Consider the following 15,932-nt stretch of genomic DNA (forward strand, 5'->3'; position numbering starts at 1 on the left):
TAAATCTGTGTTGTCTGTCCCTCTTGAGACCCTCGGCACAAGATACCCTTGTGTACATTTTATTTTATTTTCCTCCACAACCAATAATCAGATCTCTTTGAAATTTTACACAGAGCTCAATAAAATGGTGAGGATTTCAGGAAAAAATACACCAGCTCTCAAAAGATTTTATAAATGCCTTTAAAAAAAATTATAAATATATGTGGCCTAGTTTTTTTTGGTGGAAAAACTAGGTTTAGAAAACCTGAATTTACAGTGTGTGGGCATGATGGAACCAAATGTTTTGGTGTTGAAAATTATGGCAAAGACATGCTCTCTCTCAACAAAGAATGAAATTTATGGTTTTTTTATTCCTTGTAACAAAAAATTTGGGTGGGGGATAAAATGTACACAAGGGTACACCTCCCATGATGGAAGAAAGATGGCGTATGAATGCAAGATGGCATATAAATATAAATCAAATAATTAAAACTAGGGAATTTGCTGCCATTAGAAACATAGATGGGCAGTAACCTGGACAACTTTAAACGAAAAACTCGTAGATGATCAGGAAGAGAAGCCCAGGCAGGAGAGCTGGTACCATCAGCTCCTGAAGTTGGTCTGGAAATGTTTCGTACCCTTTCTTTGTGTCAATATTTTAAACCGTAAAGCGCCTTGGTTGCCTTGGTTGAAATGTGGCATGTAAATGCAATAAAAAGAATAACCGCTACACCACACTGTTTCTCTAAAGCTACATTGCCAAGCACATTTACTCCCTAATAAGTCCTACTAAACTCAGTGAAATTTGTTTCTAAGTAAGTATGCACAGCATTGGGCTGCACAAATGCAATCTCATGCGCACTTGGAAATGAGGACAGCTCAGCAAGAGACTCTTAATCTCAGGGTTGTGGGTTCAAGCCCCACGTTGGGCAAAACATTCCTGCATTGCAGGGGGTTGGACTAGATGACCCTCCTGTCCCCTTCCAACTCCACAATTCTGATTCTATTATTCTAAACCCTGGCGAAATCAGCTTGCATCCAAGTAAATGTGCATAAGATTGGGTTGCAAATGTGTTTAAGAAGAACCCCTGTTGGATCAGGCCAATGGCCCATTCAATCCAGCATCCCGGACAGAAGAGGTTTAAAGACTGTCTCAAGGCAAATCTTTTTAAAAAAAAGTAGTATAAACACTGACAACTGGGAAACACTGGCCTGCGAGCGCTCCAATTGGAGAACAGCCTTTACCAAAGGTGATATGGCCTTTGAAGACGCTCGAACTCGGGACGAAAGGGAGAAACGTGCTAAGAGGAAGGCGCGCTTGGCAAACCCTCACCGCGATCAACTCCTGCCAGCAAACCTATGTCCCCAGTGTGGAAGGACGTGTGGATCCAGAATTGGCCTCCGCAGTCAGTTGTGGAGTCACTGTTAAAACCGTGTTCATGATGGAAGACAATCTTAGTCGGCTACGAGTGATCGCCACCATGGAACACCCCATTGTAACGCGAGATGGCACTGCGTCGTCGGACAAGGGAAAACATCTATTTTTTTATTTTATTTTAATGCACAGGTCTCGGTAGGTGGCACACGCGAGAGCGGACTTTAAAGGGAAGGGGGGAGGAGGAGCCGGTCTCGCCAGGCAGCCCTGGGGGGGGGGAGCAGGATGTGGGCAGGGCGAGCATCGGGCGCCCGGCGGGCACGGGGATGAGGATTGGACCTTGACTTTGTCAATCAAGAAAGGGTTGGGGGAGAAAACGGGGGGGGGGTGTTGTTGTTGTGGCCGAGGGTCTTTTCCTTGCTGGTGGTGGGGTGGAAGGACGCAAGCCATCATTGGAAAACGGGGCAAGGGGTGCCTCGATGCGCACTGCGCGCTCTTGACTTCTGCACGGAGCGGGGGAAAGAAAGGGCTAAAGCCGGAGAGGAAGCCTTTCCCGGGATGAACGGGGAGCCGCCGAGACGAACAGCTGGTAAATAAGAACTTGCATCGGCCAGTACCGCAGGTTAACACAGCCCCCCGCCCGGGCGCCGCTTCTTCCATGCATCACTTTGCGCCAAAGCGGGGTCAAGTCTTGCCTCTATTTGGAGGGAGGGGTTGAAGGGGGGAGGCTCTGCAATGTGTTTTGTTCCCTCGGGCCCCCCACCTGTTCCTTGTATCTGCTTTGTGCATAAACATTATTTTAAAACGTGAACCTAGGCAGGCTCTTACTTCCCCTTTCAGGAGTTGATTTTTTGCAACTCCCTTCGCTGCTCCCACCTGATAACTATGGTGAGGGAATAAGGAGTCCTATCTGGGTGCAAATCACATCTAAAAGACCTTTATAGAAATGGTTACAGGTAGGTAGCCGTGTTGGTCTGACGCAGTCAAAAAAAAATAAAAAAAATCCTTCCAGTAGCACCTGGAAGTGTATCTGAAGAAGTGTGCATGCACACAAAAGCTCATACCTATGACAAACTTAGTTGGTCTCTAAGGTGCTACTGGAAGGATTTTTTAAATTTTGTTTTGACTTTATAGAAATGGTGATTCAATCGTTCCTGCTGTGGCCTTTCTCTGTCTCCCCGCCCCAGTATGGAATAATTAAGACTGCGTACCCCTCACCCCAGTTAACTGGGAGTAAGCCCCATGAATACAGCTTCTGAGCTGTAAGAGGGTGACACAGGTACATCATGAAACCCTGCAGCCTGATTACCTGTGGGAAGTTGCCTTACACCAGATGAGACGACTCTTCCCGCCAACCCAGTGTTCTGACTGCTAAAGGTAAAGGTAAAGGGCCCCTGACCATCAGGTCCAGTCGTGTCCGACTCTGGGGTTGCGGCGCTCATCTCGCTCTATAGGCCAAGGGAGCCGACGTTTGTCCGCAGACAGCTTCCGGGTCATGTGGCCAGCATGACAAAGCTGCTTCTGGCGAACCAGAGCAGCGCACGGAAACGCCGTTTACCTTCCCGCCGGAGCGGTCCCTATTTATCTACTTGCACTTTGATGTGCTTTCGAACTGCTAGGTGGGCAAGAGCTGGGACCGAGCAACAGGAGCTCACCCCGTTGCAGGGATTCGAACCGCCGACCTTCTGATCAGCAAGCCCTAGGCTCTGGTTTAACCCACAGCGCCACCTGGGTCCCAGTGTTCTGACTGCTACCCAATCCTTAAAAAAAAACAAAAAAAAAACTAGCAGTGCTTTGCTGCAGCCTGTACCCTTGCCATTTGGATATAGCATGCAGGCTTAGTTCCCACAAAGGATAATGAAGAGTAGCGGTTGCCATGGCAGCAGGTAGCCAGTGGGGTACCCATTGGATGTTGCTATACTGCAACTCCTGGAAACATCTGGCACCATATTGACAACCCCTATAGTGTACAGGACTTTGGATTGCTTGGAAATAAAGCCTATCTCCCCTTTTGCAGGCTTGGCTGCGACTAGAGCTCAAACAGAGGAGACCTCTGTGCTTCACCGTATGTGAGCTGTCCCTAAGATGCTGAAGGATGGACGTGGAAGTGAGCTGGGAGTCCGACAATGACACTTGCGGCACAGGGGAAGATCGCTCGGATGACTGCATTCCTGAGTGCGTGGGTCGGAATGGGGGCCTCCGGCTAGACATAGATGAAGACTACTCTCTGTCTCCCAGCCCCGAGGGCAGCCTTGACGGACCTTCCAGCCGTCAGGATATCCCTGTAGACCTGCACTGCGAAGCAGAGGAAAGGAATGGCACATACGGTCAGTGGAGCAATTCAACCACAGCCAGTGTCTTCATGACCACCAGCACCAACTTTGACCTGCAGTGTGAAGGTGAAGACCCGGAGCTCCGTTCTTCTGCGCACGCTGGAGGCGCTCAGGAGAGGATGAGCAAGGTTTGTGAGGATATTGTCATCATCAGTTCTTTAGATGAGGAGGAGCCGGACCTGACCTACCAACACAAGGAAAGTGGAGAGGAGGTCTTTTGCCATCTTGGCAGGTTGCAGGAACGCCAGAGGCCCCACGTGGCTGAGCGTCCGTACCGGTGCCCTGTGTGTGGCAAAGGGTTCTTCCGTACGACCAACCTGAGAACGCACAAGCTCATCCATTCGAGCGACAGGCCGAACAAGTGCCCAGAGTGCGACAAAGGGTTCCTTCACAAAGCCGACCTCTGGAGACACCTGCGGAACGTGCATAAGATAGAACATTCGAAGGCATTGAGGAACGGGTCTTTAATCGTAGTGCCTTCGAAGGCTCAGAGCCAAAGCAGCGAGGGTTTGGCCTCTTCCCAGGTCGATCTAGGAGAACCAGAGAGAGAACAGCCTAAACCATACGTATGCCCCACTTGCGGCAAGGGTTTCCGTACGTCCAACTTGCTGTCCAAACACAAGGTGATTCACCGGCAGGATAAACCGTACGAATGCCAAGAATGCGGGAAAGCCTTTGTCCAGCTGCTCCGCTTGAAAAGGCACCAGAAAATTCATACTGGGGAGCGCCCTTTCCATTGTGAAGAATGTGGTGGGGCGTTCACACGCCTGACTTCGCTGCATCGGCACCAGCGGATCCATACCGGAGAGAAGCCCTACTCCTGTGCGTACTGTGCTCAGGACTTCACAGAGTCAGGCTCCTTGAGGAGGCATGAGCGCATTCACCAAATGAAAACTTCATAGGGCCATGGCACATGTTGCATTTGTGGATGGGGGCGGGGAAAACAACTGTACACTTAAGACGTCCTGTGTGTACACTTGGAAGTGTAAAGTATAAATGTGACAAACATGTGTCTCGTACAGGTATGCTTGTCAGGGAATCGCCACTGAGTGCAGCTCACTTGGTGGAAAACCTATGTTTTTCTCTGTGTAATGTGTGAAACGGCCCATAAACGAATGCTTGGAGGCATCAAACCATTTCTTTCTTCACCTGTGCAAAATCACTTGGCAACTGCTGTTTGTTCGTATAGCACAAAATATATGCGACGTCCTTTTAAATCTCACTTGTCCTTGCAGCAGCCTTCTAACCTAAGTTGTTCATAACTTCATCTGGGGAAATGTCAGACTTGACTCAGCTCCAGTCCATGTTTGGCTGTCCCAAGTTACACACTGCACAACATGGCAGGTGTTTCCCAGCATCCTCTGTGGTGTTGCAAAGGATTCTGGGGAACATCTCTTGGTGTGATCGCTGGGGACTCGCTGGCATTTGAAGAGATTTCTGTCCCAGGACTGGCTTGGGTTAGAGTCTGACTCTGCTAAGTAACTGAAAAAGGTGCGGCATCAGTCGACAAAATATGTGACAAAGCACATAGGTACACAGATATTCAATATGACATACAAGATAGCATTTCCTGAAACTTCCTGGCATTACTTGATCTGCTAATGCTCTTACTGGATGGACATGATTTAATGTTCTCTAGAGGACATGATTTAATGTTGTCTCTTATTAAGTTAAGTGAACATCATGCACATCAGAGGCCGTTTCAATAATAATAAGGTGTGAGCGAGGCCAAACAGCAGATCGGGACATCACTTTTGGAGCCCCTCATTGATTCAGGGATGCGGGCAGCTGGGGATTCCCACCTCTGCCCCCAGGTGGCCTCACTGAGGGGAGCTCACATTCAAAAAGGAGGCAAACGCAAAGGTCCATCTGGCGCCAGCCGTCTGCCAAGTCTGGGTAAGCGACGAGGGCGTCATGTGTGCATAGGGTTGCCACCTGCTCCTTACAATAAGGGATTGTCCCTTATTCCAAGGAAAAATCCTGCATCCCTTAAGGGAATGTGTGTGGCACTAGCAGCTACAGTGGTACCTCGCAAGACGAACGCCTCGGGCAACAAAAAAAATCGCAAGACAAAAGCGTTTTGCGATTTTTGTGAAGACTCACAAAACGAAGTCGTCTACGGCCGTGCTTCGCAAGATGAAGTAGCCTCGCCACCCTGTGCTCCAGAGGAGGCCGCGGTTTGGATTCCGACGGTGACGGGAAGTGAAGCCACCGCCGCTGCTGCCGGCTGGCCCTCCGTCTGGCCCGGGTGGGCAGCGCAGCTGGCAGCAGGCCTCGTCCGCGCCTCCCCACCGCCGTGCGCCCACTTCTTGATGGGAAGAGCCTTAAAAACATCCGGCCATGGCTGGTGAGTCGGTGCCTTTTTTGCGCTTTTTTTTTGCCCATAGGAATGCATTAATTAAATTTCAGTGCATTCCTAAAGGAAACTCATAGAATCATAGAGTTGGAAGAGACCACAAGAGCCATCCAGTCCAATCCCCTGCCAAGCAGGAAACACCATCAAAGCATTCCTGGCATATGCCTGTCAAGCCTCCGCTTAAAGACCTCCAAAGAAGGAGACTCCACCACACTCCTTGGTAGCAAATTCCACTGCCGAACAGCTCTTACTGTCAGGAAGTTCTTCCTAATGTTTAGGTGGAATCTTCTTTCTTGTAGTTTGAATCCATTGCTCTTTTGAAACTGCGCTTCACAAGATGAAATTTTCGCAATACAAAATGACTCATGGAACGAATTAATTTCGCCTTGCGAGGTACCACTGTATATGCAAAGGGATGTTGGAGGCAACGCTTTGTGAGGAAGAGAAACAGAATATGTTGCTATCTTCACCCCTCTTTCTTTTTGGGGCTGGGTTTCTACATTTGCCATTCTTCTGAGCAGCAGAAATTCAGCAGGTGGGGAGGATGTGAGTCATTGAAATTAATGTGCATTGCTAACTTAGATCCGTAAATTTCCTCCTCTATGAACATGACCAGCACTGGAAACAACCCATTGTAATGGATTGCTTTGAAGGCGTTTCTGCACCAGGTAAAGCAGGCATAGGCAGATGTTTTGGGACCTCAACTCCCATCATCCCTAGCTAACAGGACCAGTGGTCAGGGATGATGGGAGTTGTAGTCCCAAAACATCTGGAGGGCCAAGTTTCCCTATGCCTCCCAATTCCTGCCTCCCAACTTGCCCCATATTTTGCGTGACCAAAGGTGGCAACTGTAGCAGTAGACCAGGCATCCCCAAACTGCGGCCCTCCAGATGTTTTGGCCTACAATTCCCATGATCCCTAGCTAACAGGACCAGTGGTCGGTGAAGATGGGAATTGTAGTCCAAAACATCTGGAGGGCCGAAGTTTGGGGGTGCCTGGTCTATGTGAAGAAAAGTTCACAAAGGACAGTTTGAAAAGGAGCAAGCTGAGTAGAAGACTCCCTTGATCTGAGACCTATCAGTTTCTGCTGAAACATCTGTTTTACAGAAGGCAAACAAGCAAAGCTAATAGGAAAGCAATTGATCCTAGACCACAAACAGTACTGCAGAGACTGGGTTTGAGTTCCAAGCATGAAACCCCCAAAGCAATGAACCCCCACCACGCTCATTTGCTTTCCCCATGAGATTCCCCTGAATGCATTTACTTTGTGCCCCTCAGTCCCCCAAAGAAATATGCCTCCTTTTTCTCTAAGTTGAGCCTGCCCAACAGATCTCCTTGCTGCAGCCTAAATTAATAGTTTCTCCCTTTTCTCTTCCCTTAGCTGCAACTAAAGGGGACTGGATTCACAAAGCAAATAAAGTTCACACTTTTTAAATGTGCAATTGCTGTGCAATCAGAATGCCTGGAATCCTCCAGCTCCAAAAAAATACCTGGAAAACAATAATGTTATGTGGGGGTGTGTGCTCAACTCTCCTAAATTCCTGGATCCAGGAATGTAAATTATGTTCAACATTTTTAATAGAATTAATATATTATTTTCTCTCTCCAGGATAACAGAATATAGTTTGGTTAAAAAAAAAAGAAAAAAAGAACTGGCACTGCTATACCAGTGGCTGATGGTGATTTTAATTTATATATATTTGATTTATATACAGTGGAACCTCGGTTTATGAACACCTCGGTTTATGAATTTTCGGTTTATGAACACCGCGGACCCATCTGGAACGGATTAATTCATTTTCCATTACTTTCAATGGGAAAGTTCGCTTCAGTTTATGAACGCTTCAGTTTATGAACAGACTTCCGGAACCAATTACACCCATGCTTCAGTTTATGAACGCTTCAGTTTAAGTACTCCACAGACCCATCTGGAACGGATTAATCCACTTTCCATTATTTTCAATGGGAAAGTTCGCTTCAGTTTATGAATGCTTCAATTTAAGTACCCCGCGGACCGTCTGGAACAGATTAATCCACTTTCCATTACTTTCAATGGGAAAGTTCGCTTCAGTTTATGAATGCTTCAGTTTATGAACAGACTTCCGGAACCAATTGTGTTCATAAACCGAGGTACCACTGTATATCAAAAAACATGAGTGCTGAAAGAAAAAACAGCTTCTGTAAGGGTTAAGGATGATTATATCCCCCATTGAATCCATTAAAATATTTTGCTGTGAAATTTAAACATATTTATAAAATCAGCAAGTCCTGCTTTGAAACTTCTTAACATATGCAATTAGTTGTTGCTAAATGGCACGTTCCTGTGGTTCCTACCCCCAAAGGAGACATAAACCACATAAAATTGCTGAAGTGACCAGTTAAGGCAGGGGAAAAGGAAAGCAAACCTTTGAATTATATTCATTGCCATTTATTGATCGATGGAAATATCAATATAATTTAAACAAGCGTAATTCTTTTGACTATATAATAAAATAATCTGTTTTAACATCTGGTTTTTCTATGTAGTAATATATTAAGCCCCATTATTTTTTTCATTCTGTACCTGTCATTTTGAACTGAAGCTGAAATATCTGCGATAGAACATGTTATTATGATATTCAAAGTTGTCAATACTTTTTCTTTCTTTTTTTACAGAGCAAATTTGCAAAGGCATAGCTGTATAATTGACAAGCCCTAGTGCTATGAATCCACCAGGGCTATGATATTTTGTTTGGGTGAAAGAGGACTCGGGTGCAAATCTCAGATAATCATGCACCTTGCTCTCTAAGATGTTTCAGGTGACTTTTAAAAAATGATTAGACAAATTCACGGAGGAGAGGCCTGTGAATGGGCGCTTCCAGACTGTCCCTATTTTCAAGTGGGATTCGATCACATACTGGCAAATTCAGGTCACACGGTGGAAGTTGATTTGGAAGTCTTGCACAACATACCTGCTTCCTCAAAAGATCAAACTTTGCAAATAAGGAAAGTGATCGGGAATTGCGCTGGAAAGTGTGCAGTGACATCTGCTTTGACGTAACGTCATCTAAGCTTCCTTCAAAATAATAATAATAAATCAGAATGTTGTTTAGTCGTTTAGTCGTGCCTGACTCTTCGTGACCCCATGGACCATAGTGCGCCAGGCACTCCTGTCTTGCACTGCCTCCCGCAGTTTGGTCAGACTCATGTTCGTAGCTTCGAGAACACTGTCAAACCATCTCATCCTCTGTCGTCCCCTTCTCCTAGTGCCCTCAATCTTTCCCAACATCAGGGTCTTTTCCAGGGAGTCTTCTCTTCTCATCAGGTGGCCAAAGTACTGGAGCCTCAGCTTCAGGATCAGAATGAAGGTTCATTAAATAGCTAACGATGCCTAATCTCCTTACGAATAGATCAGAATGAATGTTCAATAAACAGGTTCTGTGGAAGCACCCAGGGACTATTAAGCAGAATACTTAAAGAAAACCTTCACCACAGAGACAGCATAAATACCATTTGCAGGGAAGGCAGCAATCCACAGGGAGGGTTTCTACCTCTGGGACCTGAGTGTGGGCTTTCCAGAGGCGTCTGAGGCACTGTTGAAAACCAGATTCTGGACTAAATGGACTTTTGACATCCTCTAGTAGGGATCTACTTATACCCTCAATGTAAGGAGCAGCATAACTTTGATAAAGAGCACTATGTCTCACTGAGTAAATGAATGTCCAAATGATAATAATTCTGTGCATTTATAATAGCCAAGCATGTAGAGCCAATTTCTTTGTGCATTGCACACAGCAGCGTGCAAATAGTGCACCAACAAGAGCACATTTTCATGTTCAGGTGTCAAAAGATTTGTGCTTCCATTTTAATTTTATATATATTTTTTTAACCCTCAGGTATAAAAAATGTCAAATTGTCCACATTTAGATTTGAGTATGTACTTAAGAAAAGGCCCTTCTTTCTTTTCTTCCTTCTGCAAGGTGAAGTATCATGTAGGCAGAACATTTGCATCTGGAAAGATACAGGTAATAATGCTGTAGAGCTGGCAGAACTAATTGAAGCTGAAGAAAATCCCGACAAAAATAGCAAAGAGAGCAAGGACTTTCAGCAGGTATGTGAGGAAATTTCCAGAGTCTTCCACCACTCGAATTCTTGTGGGCTTCACTGTCCGCTCCCACTGAGTCATGATGGCTTTTCTGGCTCCGTCCCACTTCCCCGGTCCAGTCAGGCGGAATTGGTAGGCGGAGCAGGGACCGAAGAAGATCTTCAGGGCCAGTTCTGGATCTTGGAGAAGGAGGGCTGGCACACTCGGTTTTATGCCAATGTAGGAAGCAAGTTGGTCCATGTATACAAGGCAATCTGTTTTCAAAACCTCGTCAAAGGACAAGCCAAACCTGAACGAAACAATATACAAGGGGGAAATGGGGAGGAGTGGTGAAATTGTTTGAAGCTGCACTTAACACAAGTGTGGACAAGCCCTCGCTCCTGTTGTATATTCATTGGCTTTGCGGAGGGACGTTACAGTGAACCAGGCAGAGGGCCTTCTCGGTAGTGGCGCCCGTCCTGTGGAACACCCTCCCCTCAGAGGTCAAGGAAATACAGTGGTGCCTCGCTAGACGAATTTAATTCGTTCCACGGGTCTTTTCTTATAACAAAAAATTTGTCTAGCGAATCCCATAGGAATGCATTGAATTTTTTTTGAATTTTTTTTTTTTGCCCATAGGAACGCATTAATTGAATTTCAATGCATTCCTATGGGAAACCGCGATTTGCTAGACGAATTTTTCATAAAACGAATTCGTCTAGTGAGGCAACCTCTGCTCGAAAAATCATTTCGTTAAGCGGAAATTTCGTTAAGCAGGGCATTCGCTAAGTGAGGCACCACTGTAAGCAACTATCTGACATTTAGAAGACATCTGAAGGGCAGTTTTTAATGACTGATGTTTTAATGTATTTTTAATTTTTTGTTGGAAGCCGCCCAGAGTGGCTGGGAAAACCTAGCCAGATGGGTGGAGTATGTATAAATAAATAAATAAATAAATAAATAAATAAATAAATAAGCTTTTCTCCCACCCAATTGCACAGCAGCTGTAAGGTAAAGGACCCCTGGACGGTTAAGTCCAGTCAAATGGTGACTATGGAGTTGCGGCGCTCATCTCACTTTCAGATGAACATTGTGACGGAAACAAGAGTGCACAGAAACGCCGTTTACCTTCCTGCTGCAGCAGTACCTATCAGGCATAGCAAGGGGGCAGGCCGCCCCGGGTGCCGCCCTGGACACTCGGCGCACCCCCCGTGACTCCCAAGCCAAGCCCCGTTGCTTCAAGGGCACGGCATCCAAATGGGTTACTGCTCTCGGGCGCCGTCCGTACGGGATGCCGCCCACGTGGCAGCCTATATGGCCGCTGTGCGAGAATGGCAGCCCGTACGGACTGCGCATGTGTGGCACCCTATACGGAGTGCACACACGTGGGATGCCACACATGCACAGTCCGTGCGAGGTGCCGCACAGGCACCGCACCGGGTACCACCTGGGCTTGCTACACCACTGGTACCTATTTATCTACTTGCACTAGTGTGCTTTCAAACTGCTGGGACAGAGCAATGGGAGCTCACCCCATTGCGGGGATTCGAAATGCCGACCTGATCGGCAAGCCCAAGAGGCTCAGTGCTTCAGACCACAGAGCCAGTCTCCAGCTCACAGCAGCTGTAGCTGGGTCTGTTACAGGCTTCGTCAAACATGCCTTTAGCTGTGGCACATTGGGCAGACATTCACATATTTACGTCTGTATTGTGAAAATCTCCACCCCCTGTTTCCTAAAGATCAGCTGAAGGCCCAAGAACATCTCATGCTTTCTTTCTGATCAGCTGGCATCCCTCATGCGCCTCCATCCGACCAGTGAAGATTTGGCTCAATGTCGTCAGGTCATATGTAGGAGCTTACCAGTTGAGCTTGTTTTTCTTCTTTTCGTTGACCTCCTCCATCATTTCGGTCACTGGAGGCAACTTACACAAGCCTAGAAGACAGGGAGGATTTTTCAGTGAGTCACCTTTTTTGAGGTTCATCAAAAGGGACTTTCTTTTTGCAGGGGAGTCAAAACTGAGCAGGTGCCTTCCAAGCAGAAGTACAGGCTGTCCAATTATTAGTGGCATCCATTTCTGCCTGGTGTGGGACGAAGCAGGGTTTCAAACACAACACATTGCTTGTGTGAGAGACCCCTTCAAATAGAGACAATCATGGTATTGTGAGATGAGAATCCTGGTTAGCCTTGAAACTGGGCTAGGAAAACTAGTCTATTTCCCTCAAAATGCTTCAAAGTTTTATACAGTGGGGAAGGGCTCTAGCATCTGCTTCGCAAACAGGGCATCCCAGATTTAATCCCAAGCATCTCCACTGGTCCATTTAGATCAGCATTATCAACACCAACCTTTGCCAACTGGGTGCCCTCCAGAGGTTTTGGACTATACCTCCCATCAACCTCCAGCCAGCAACTGGAGGGCACCCAGTTGGTGAAGGTTGGTGTTGATAATGCTGATCTAAATGGACCAATGTTTTGTTTCAACGTAAGGTGGCTTTCAATTGCCCTATGAAAGTAGGTTTTTTTAGCCAAACCGTGCTCTTATTACACAAAGCATCTGGAGGGAGCAACAGCACTAAACCAAGCTGAAGATTATTGCCCCAATCTACATTATGGAACTCTCATTGCAGTAGAGTGAGGCATTCTGTGAATTTTGAGGAATAATACGTGCTTTAAGAAAAACAGAGAGAGAGAGAGAGAGAGAGAGAGAGAGAGAGAAGAGAGAGAGAGAGAGAGAGAGAGAGAGAGAAGGCATAGGTTGAGGACACATGATGCAGCCCCCTTGCTGAAGCTCAGCAGATCTGGGTCTAAAGTCAGTACAGTAATGAAGTAATATGACTTTATTGACAGTACAGTCAATAAAGTAATATTACTACCATCACCACCAATAACACCCTTGGGTGTCCCTGAGCTCTGCTGAGCTGCAGTACTTCACTCTAGCCCTCTGGAGTGGTGGGTAATTGTTCTGCCAGCAAGGTAGGGCTTATCCACACTCATCTTTCTTCTGGGCTTTCCAGAAGTGGTCTGTGTCTGAGTGCTCTTTTTCTCGCCCCAGAGCTTTCCCCGCGAAAACCCGCTCTTTACTGCTGAATGGGAGCAAATGGCAATCTGCAGAAAACCTGAATACTGTAGATGTTTGTTTGTTCTGATCGAGTGTTTAAAAGCAGATTTTCCTGGGGGAATTGGCAAGACAGAAGCAAAAGAAAGAAAGAAAGAAAGAAAGAAAGAAAGAAAGAAAGAAAGAAAGAAAGAAAGAAAGGAAGGAAGGAAGGAAGGAAGGAAGGAAGGAAGGAAGGAAGGAAGGAAGGAAGGAAGGAAGGAAGGAAGGAAGGAAGGAAGGAAGGAAGGAAGGAAGGAAGGAAGGAAGGAAGGAGGAGGAGGAGGAGGAGGAGGAGGAGGAGGAGGAGGAGGAGGAGGAGGAGGAGGAGGAGGAGGAGGAGGAGGAGAAGTGCTTGGACATGTGCCTAGAAATTGCTGGGCAATTTGGTGGATAATCCCTTACTGGCATAGCACAGAGATGACCTTCTGTGGCCCTCCAGATTTCTTGGCCTAAAATTCTCATACGCTCTGGCCATTGGCTATGCTACTTAGGGCCAATAGGAGGGTGAGCCCAACAACATCTGAAGGCCACATGTCCCCCCTACCCATGGCACCGAGAGTAAGTGCCTGGTCCAGCTGCTAGGCTGAGATTCCCCATGATTTCGCACACACATACAAACACCCCCTGGCCTCCTAGGGTGCTTGTATCTCCCCCCTCCTACCATTAAAGATGCGTGTGACCCAGCGCGCTTGAGTTTCCACAACAGGCATCACCGCCCCAAGCGGCCTAAGGAAGCCGATGAAGGCGAGGGTCGGTTTCTCCAGCCGAGGGGGGAAGATGTATTTGTACAAGGAAGCCTGCTGGTTTTCCACCTTGACAATCGACTCGTCAATGAAAGGGAAAGAAGCTTTGTATCCTGTGGCGAAGACGACGACGTCCACTTCTTCTGCCCCAGGAGCATTCACAAACACGACGGCGTTTTCCCTGAACTCCTTCACCTCGGGCCTAACAGAGAGCTTCCCGGTGATGATGCAAGATGGGAGCTCGTCATTCAACAAGGGTTCTCTCATCACCCTCCTACAGAGAGGAGGAAGAATGAAAAAGATTGCCAAATAAGTAAGCTGCAGACAAAAGAGAGCAGTTCAGCGTGTTGTTGCCAGTGTTTTTTCTTCCTGGAAAAAAAGGTGCTGGTCTTTGAGTACCCCCAGAAAAAAAGCACTGGTTGTTGCCATGCTGGTTTTACAAAACGAGAAGCAAAGAGAGGTAAACCCCCCCCCATTACTCGCTTTCCTTCTCTGCCCTTCATTTTATTACAACCCCATCAGCAACCAAATGCTCCTGGGAAGCCCAGAAGCAGCATATAAGGACGGCCACCCGTCACCTGTTGTCTCCTGCATCTGTTATTCAAAGGTACCCTTTGCCTGAACATGGAGGGTTCATGTACCTCTCATGGCCAATAGCTCATCCTCCACAAATGTGGCAGCTAAGCTAGTAGACATCACCACAACTGGTGGCCAGAGGTGGAGCTAGCTGCTCCGGCACCCGGAGCGGCACACATGCTGTGCACCCGAGGGCGGGGCCGTGGGGGCAGGGACGAGCAACCCAGGGGGCAAGAATCCCATGGGGGGTGGAGTGAGCCATCTATGGCGGGCTGCTGCCTGGGCGGGGGGGGGGGAGGGAGCCGCGCCACTTTGCCAGCAGCCTTCTTCCCTTCTCTCTTCCTTTTCACAGCTTGGGGGAGGCTCCCCCCCCCAGGAAGCAGCCCAGGATCGGGGGGCGACGGCATGCCACCTGCCCACAATTCCCAAGCATCCCCAAAGCTGTCAAAACAAAGGGGGAAGGCCGCCGGCAAGGCTGCGCAGCTCCACCCCTTCCCCCGACAGCTCGGGACACGGGCGTGTCAAATTTCACCCCCCTCAGTGATGACACCTGGGGCGGCCCACCCCCCACCGCCCCCTTTCCTCTGCCCCTGCTTGTGGCAATGAGCCCCAGATGCATTGTGCCTAAAAAAAAGTCATAAAAATTTTATTTGGTATTTGCTGAAACTACAGCCCATCAGTTTCGCTGTGACAGGGGACAACACAATAATCTCTTGTCCACTTCATCCGTACCATGCATACATTTTTTGTCTCTAAGGTTATTAGGTAAAGGGACCCCTGACCATTAGGTCCAGTCGTGACCGACTTTGGGGTTGCGCCCTCATCTTGCATTATTGGCCGAGGGAGCCGGTGTATAGCTTCCAGGTCATGTGGCCAGCATGACAAAGCCACTTCTGGCAAACCAGAGCAGCACATGGAAACGCTGTTTACCTTCCCGCTGTAGCAGTTCCTATTTATCTACTTGCACTTTGATGTGCTTTCGAACTGCTAGGTGGGCAGGAGCTGGGACCAAGCAACGGGAGCTCACCCCGTCACAGGGATTCGAACCGCCGACCTTCTGATCAGCAAGCCCTAGGCTCAGTGGTTTAACCATTTATTAAATTTGTATACTGCCCTAACCCTGTAGATCTCAGGGCAGTTCGGAACACAAAATCACAATATGAAAAACTCAAAAGCTTATGTCAGGGCTGGATTTAGGGCGGTGTGGGTGCTTCTCCCACACAGGGTGCGGAGCCGAGGGGGCACATGCCTGAGAAATTCCATAACTGAGAAGATCCATTTGGGGGCACCAAATGTAGTCCTTTCTCAGGGTGCCATATTACCCAAGATTACCCAAGCTCGCCCCTGGTTATGTCAATATAACCACAGGGAAAGTTCTGTTATCTATCACAAGAAAGGAATCAATTCCCAGG

At 47.6% G+C, this 15,932-nt stretch overlaps 2 protein-coding genes across 7 annotated transcripts in view; one reads left to right on the forward strand and one right to left on the reverse strand.

The window, feature by feature from the left end:
• Positions 1 to 1,753: 1,753 nt before the first annotated feature.
• On the forward strand, positions 1,754 to 5,854 carry LOC118089290 (zinc finger protein 239-like). Its single transcript, XM_035123822.2, has 2 exons — positions 1,754 to 1,943; positions 3,372 to 5,854. The coding sequence occupies exon 2, from the start codon at positions 3,450 to 3,452 to the stop codon at positions 4,587 to 4,589; it is 1,140 nt and encodes a 379-aa protein (XP_034979713.2). The 5' UTR covers positions 1,754 to 1,943; positions 3,372 to 3,449; the 3' UTR covers positions 4,590 to 5,854.
• Positions 5,855 to 7,321: 1,467 nt separating this feature from the next.
• Positions 7,322 to 15,932, reverse strand: part of LOC118089056 (flavin-containing monooxygenase 1) — a 30,268-nt gene continuing 21,657 nt past the window's right edge. For all 6 annotated transcript variants that reach the window (XM_035123430.2, XM_035123429.2, XM_035123428.2 and 3 more), the window contains 3 exons: positions 13,863 to 14,218; positions 11,967 to 12,039; positions 7,322 to 10,416 (listed from right to left, as the gene is read on the reverse strand). In XM_035123430.2, coding sequence (XP_034979321.2) covers positions 10,074 to 10,416; positions 11,967 to 12,039; positions 13,863 to 14,218 — 772 coding nt within the window. In that variant the 3' untranslated portion in view covers positions 7,322 to 10,073. The remainder of the gene's footprint in view (positions 10,417 to 11,966; positions 12,040 to 13,862; positions 14,219 to 15,932) is intronic.

This window comes from Zootoca vivipara, chromosome 7 (genome assembly GCF_963506605.1).
Source record: "Zootoca vivipara chromosome 7, rZooViv1.1, whole genome shotgun sequence".
Lineage (NCBI taxonomy): Eukaryota > Metazoa > Chordata > Lepidosauria > Squamata > Lacertidae > Zootoca > Zootoca vivipara.

Bases quoted from the DNA above. Each gene is read 5' to 3' on its own strand.
- LOC118089290 (XM_035123822.2), top strand. From the start codon at position 3,450: ATGGACGTGGAAGTGAGCTGGGAGTCCGACAATGACACTTGCGGCACA.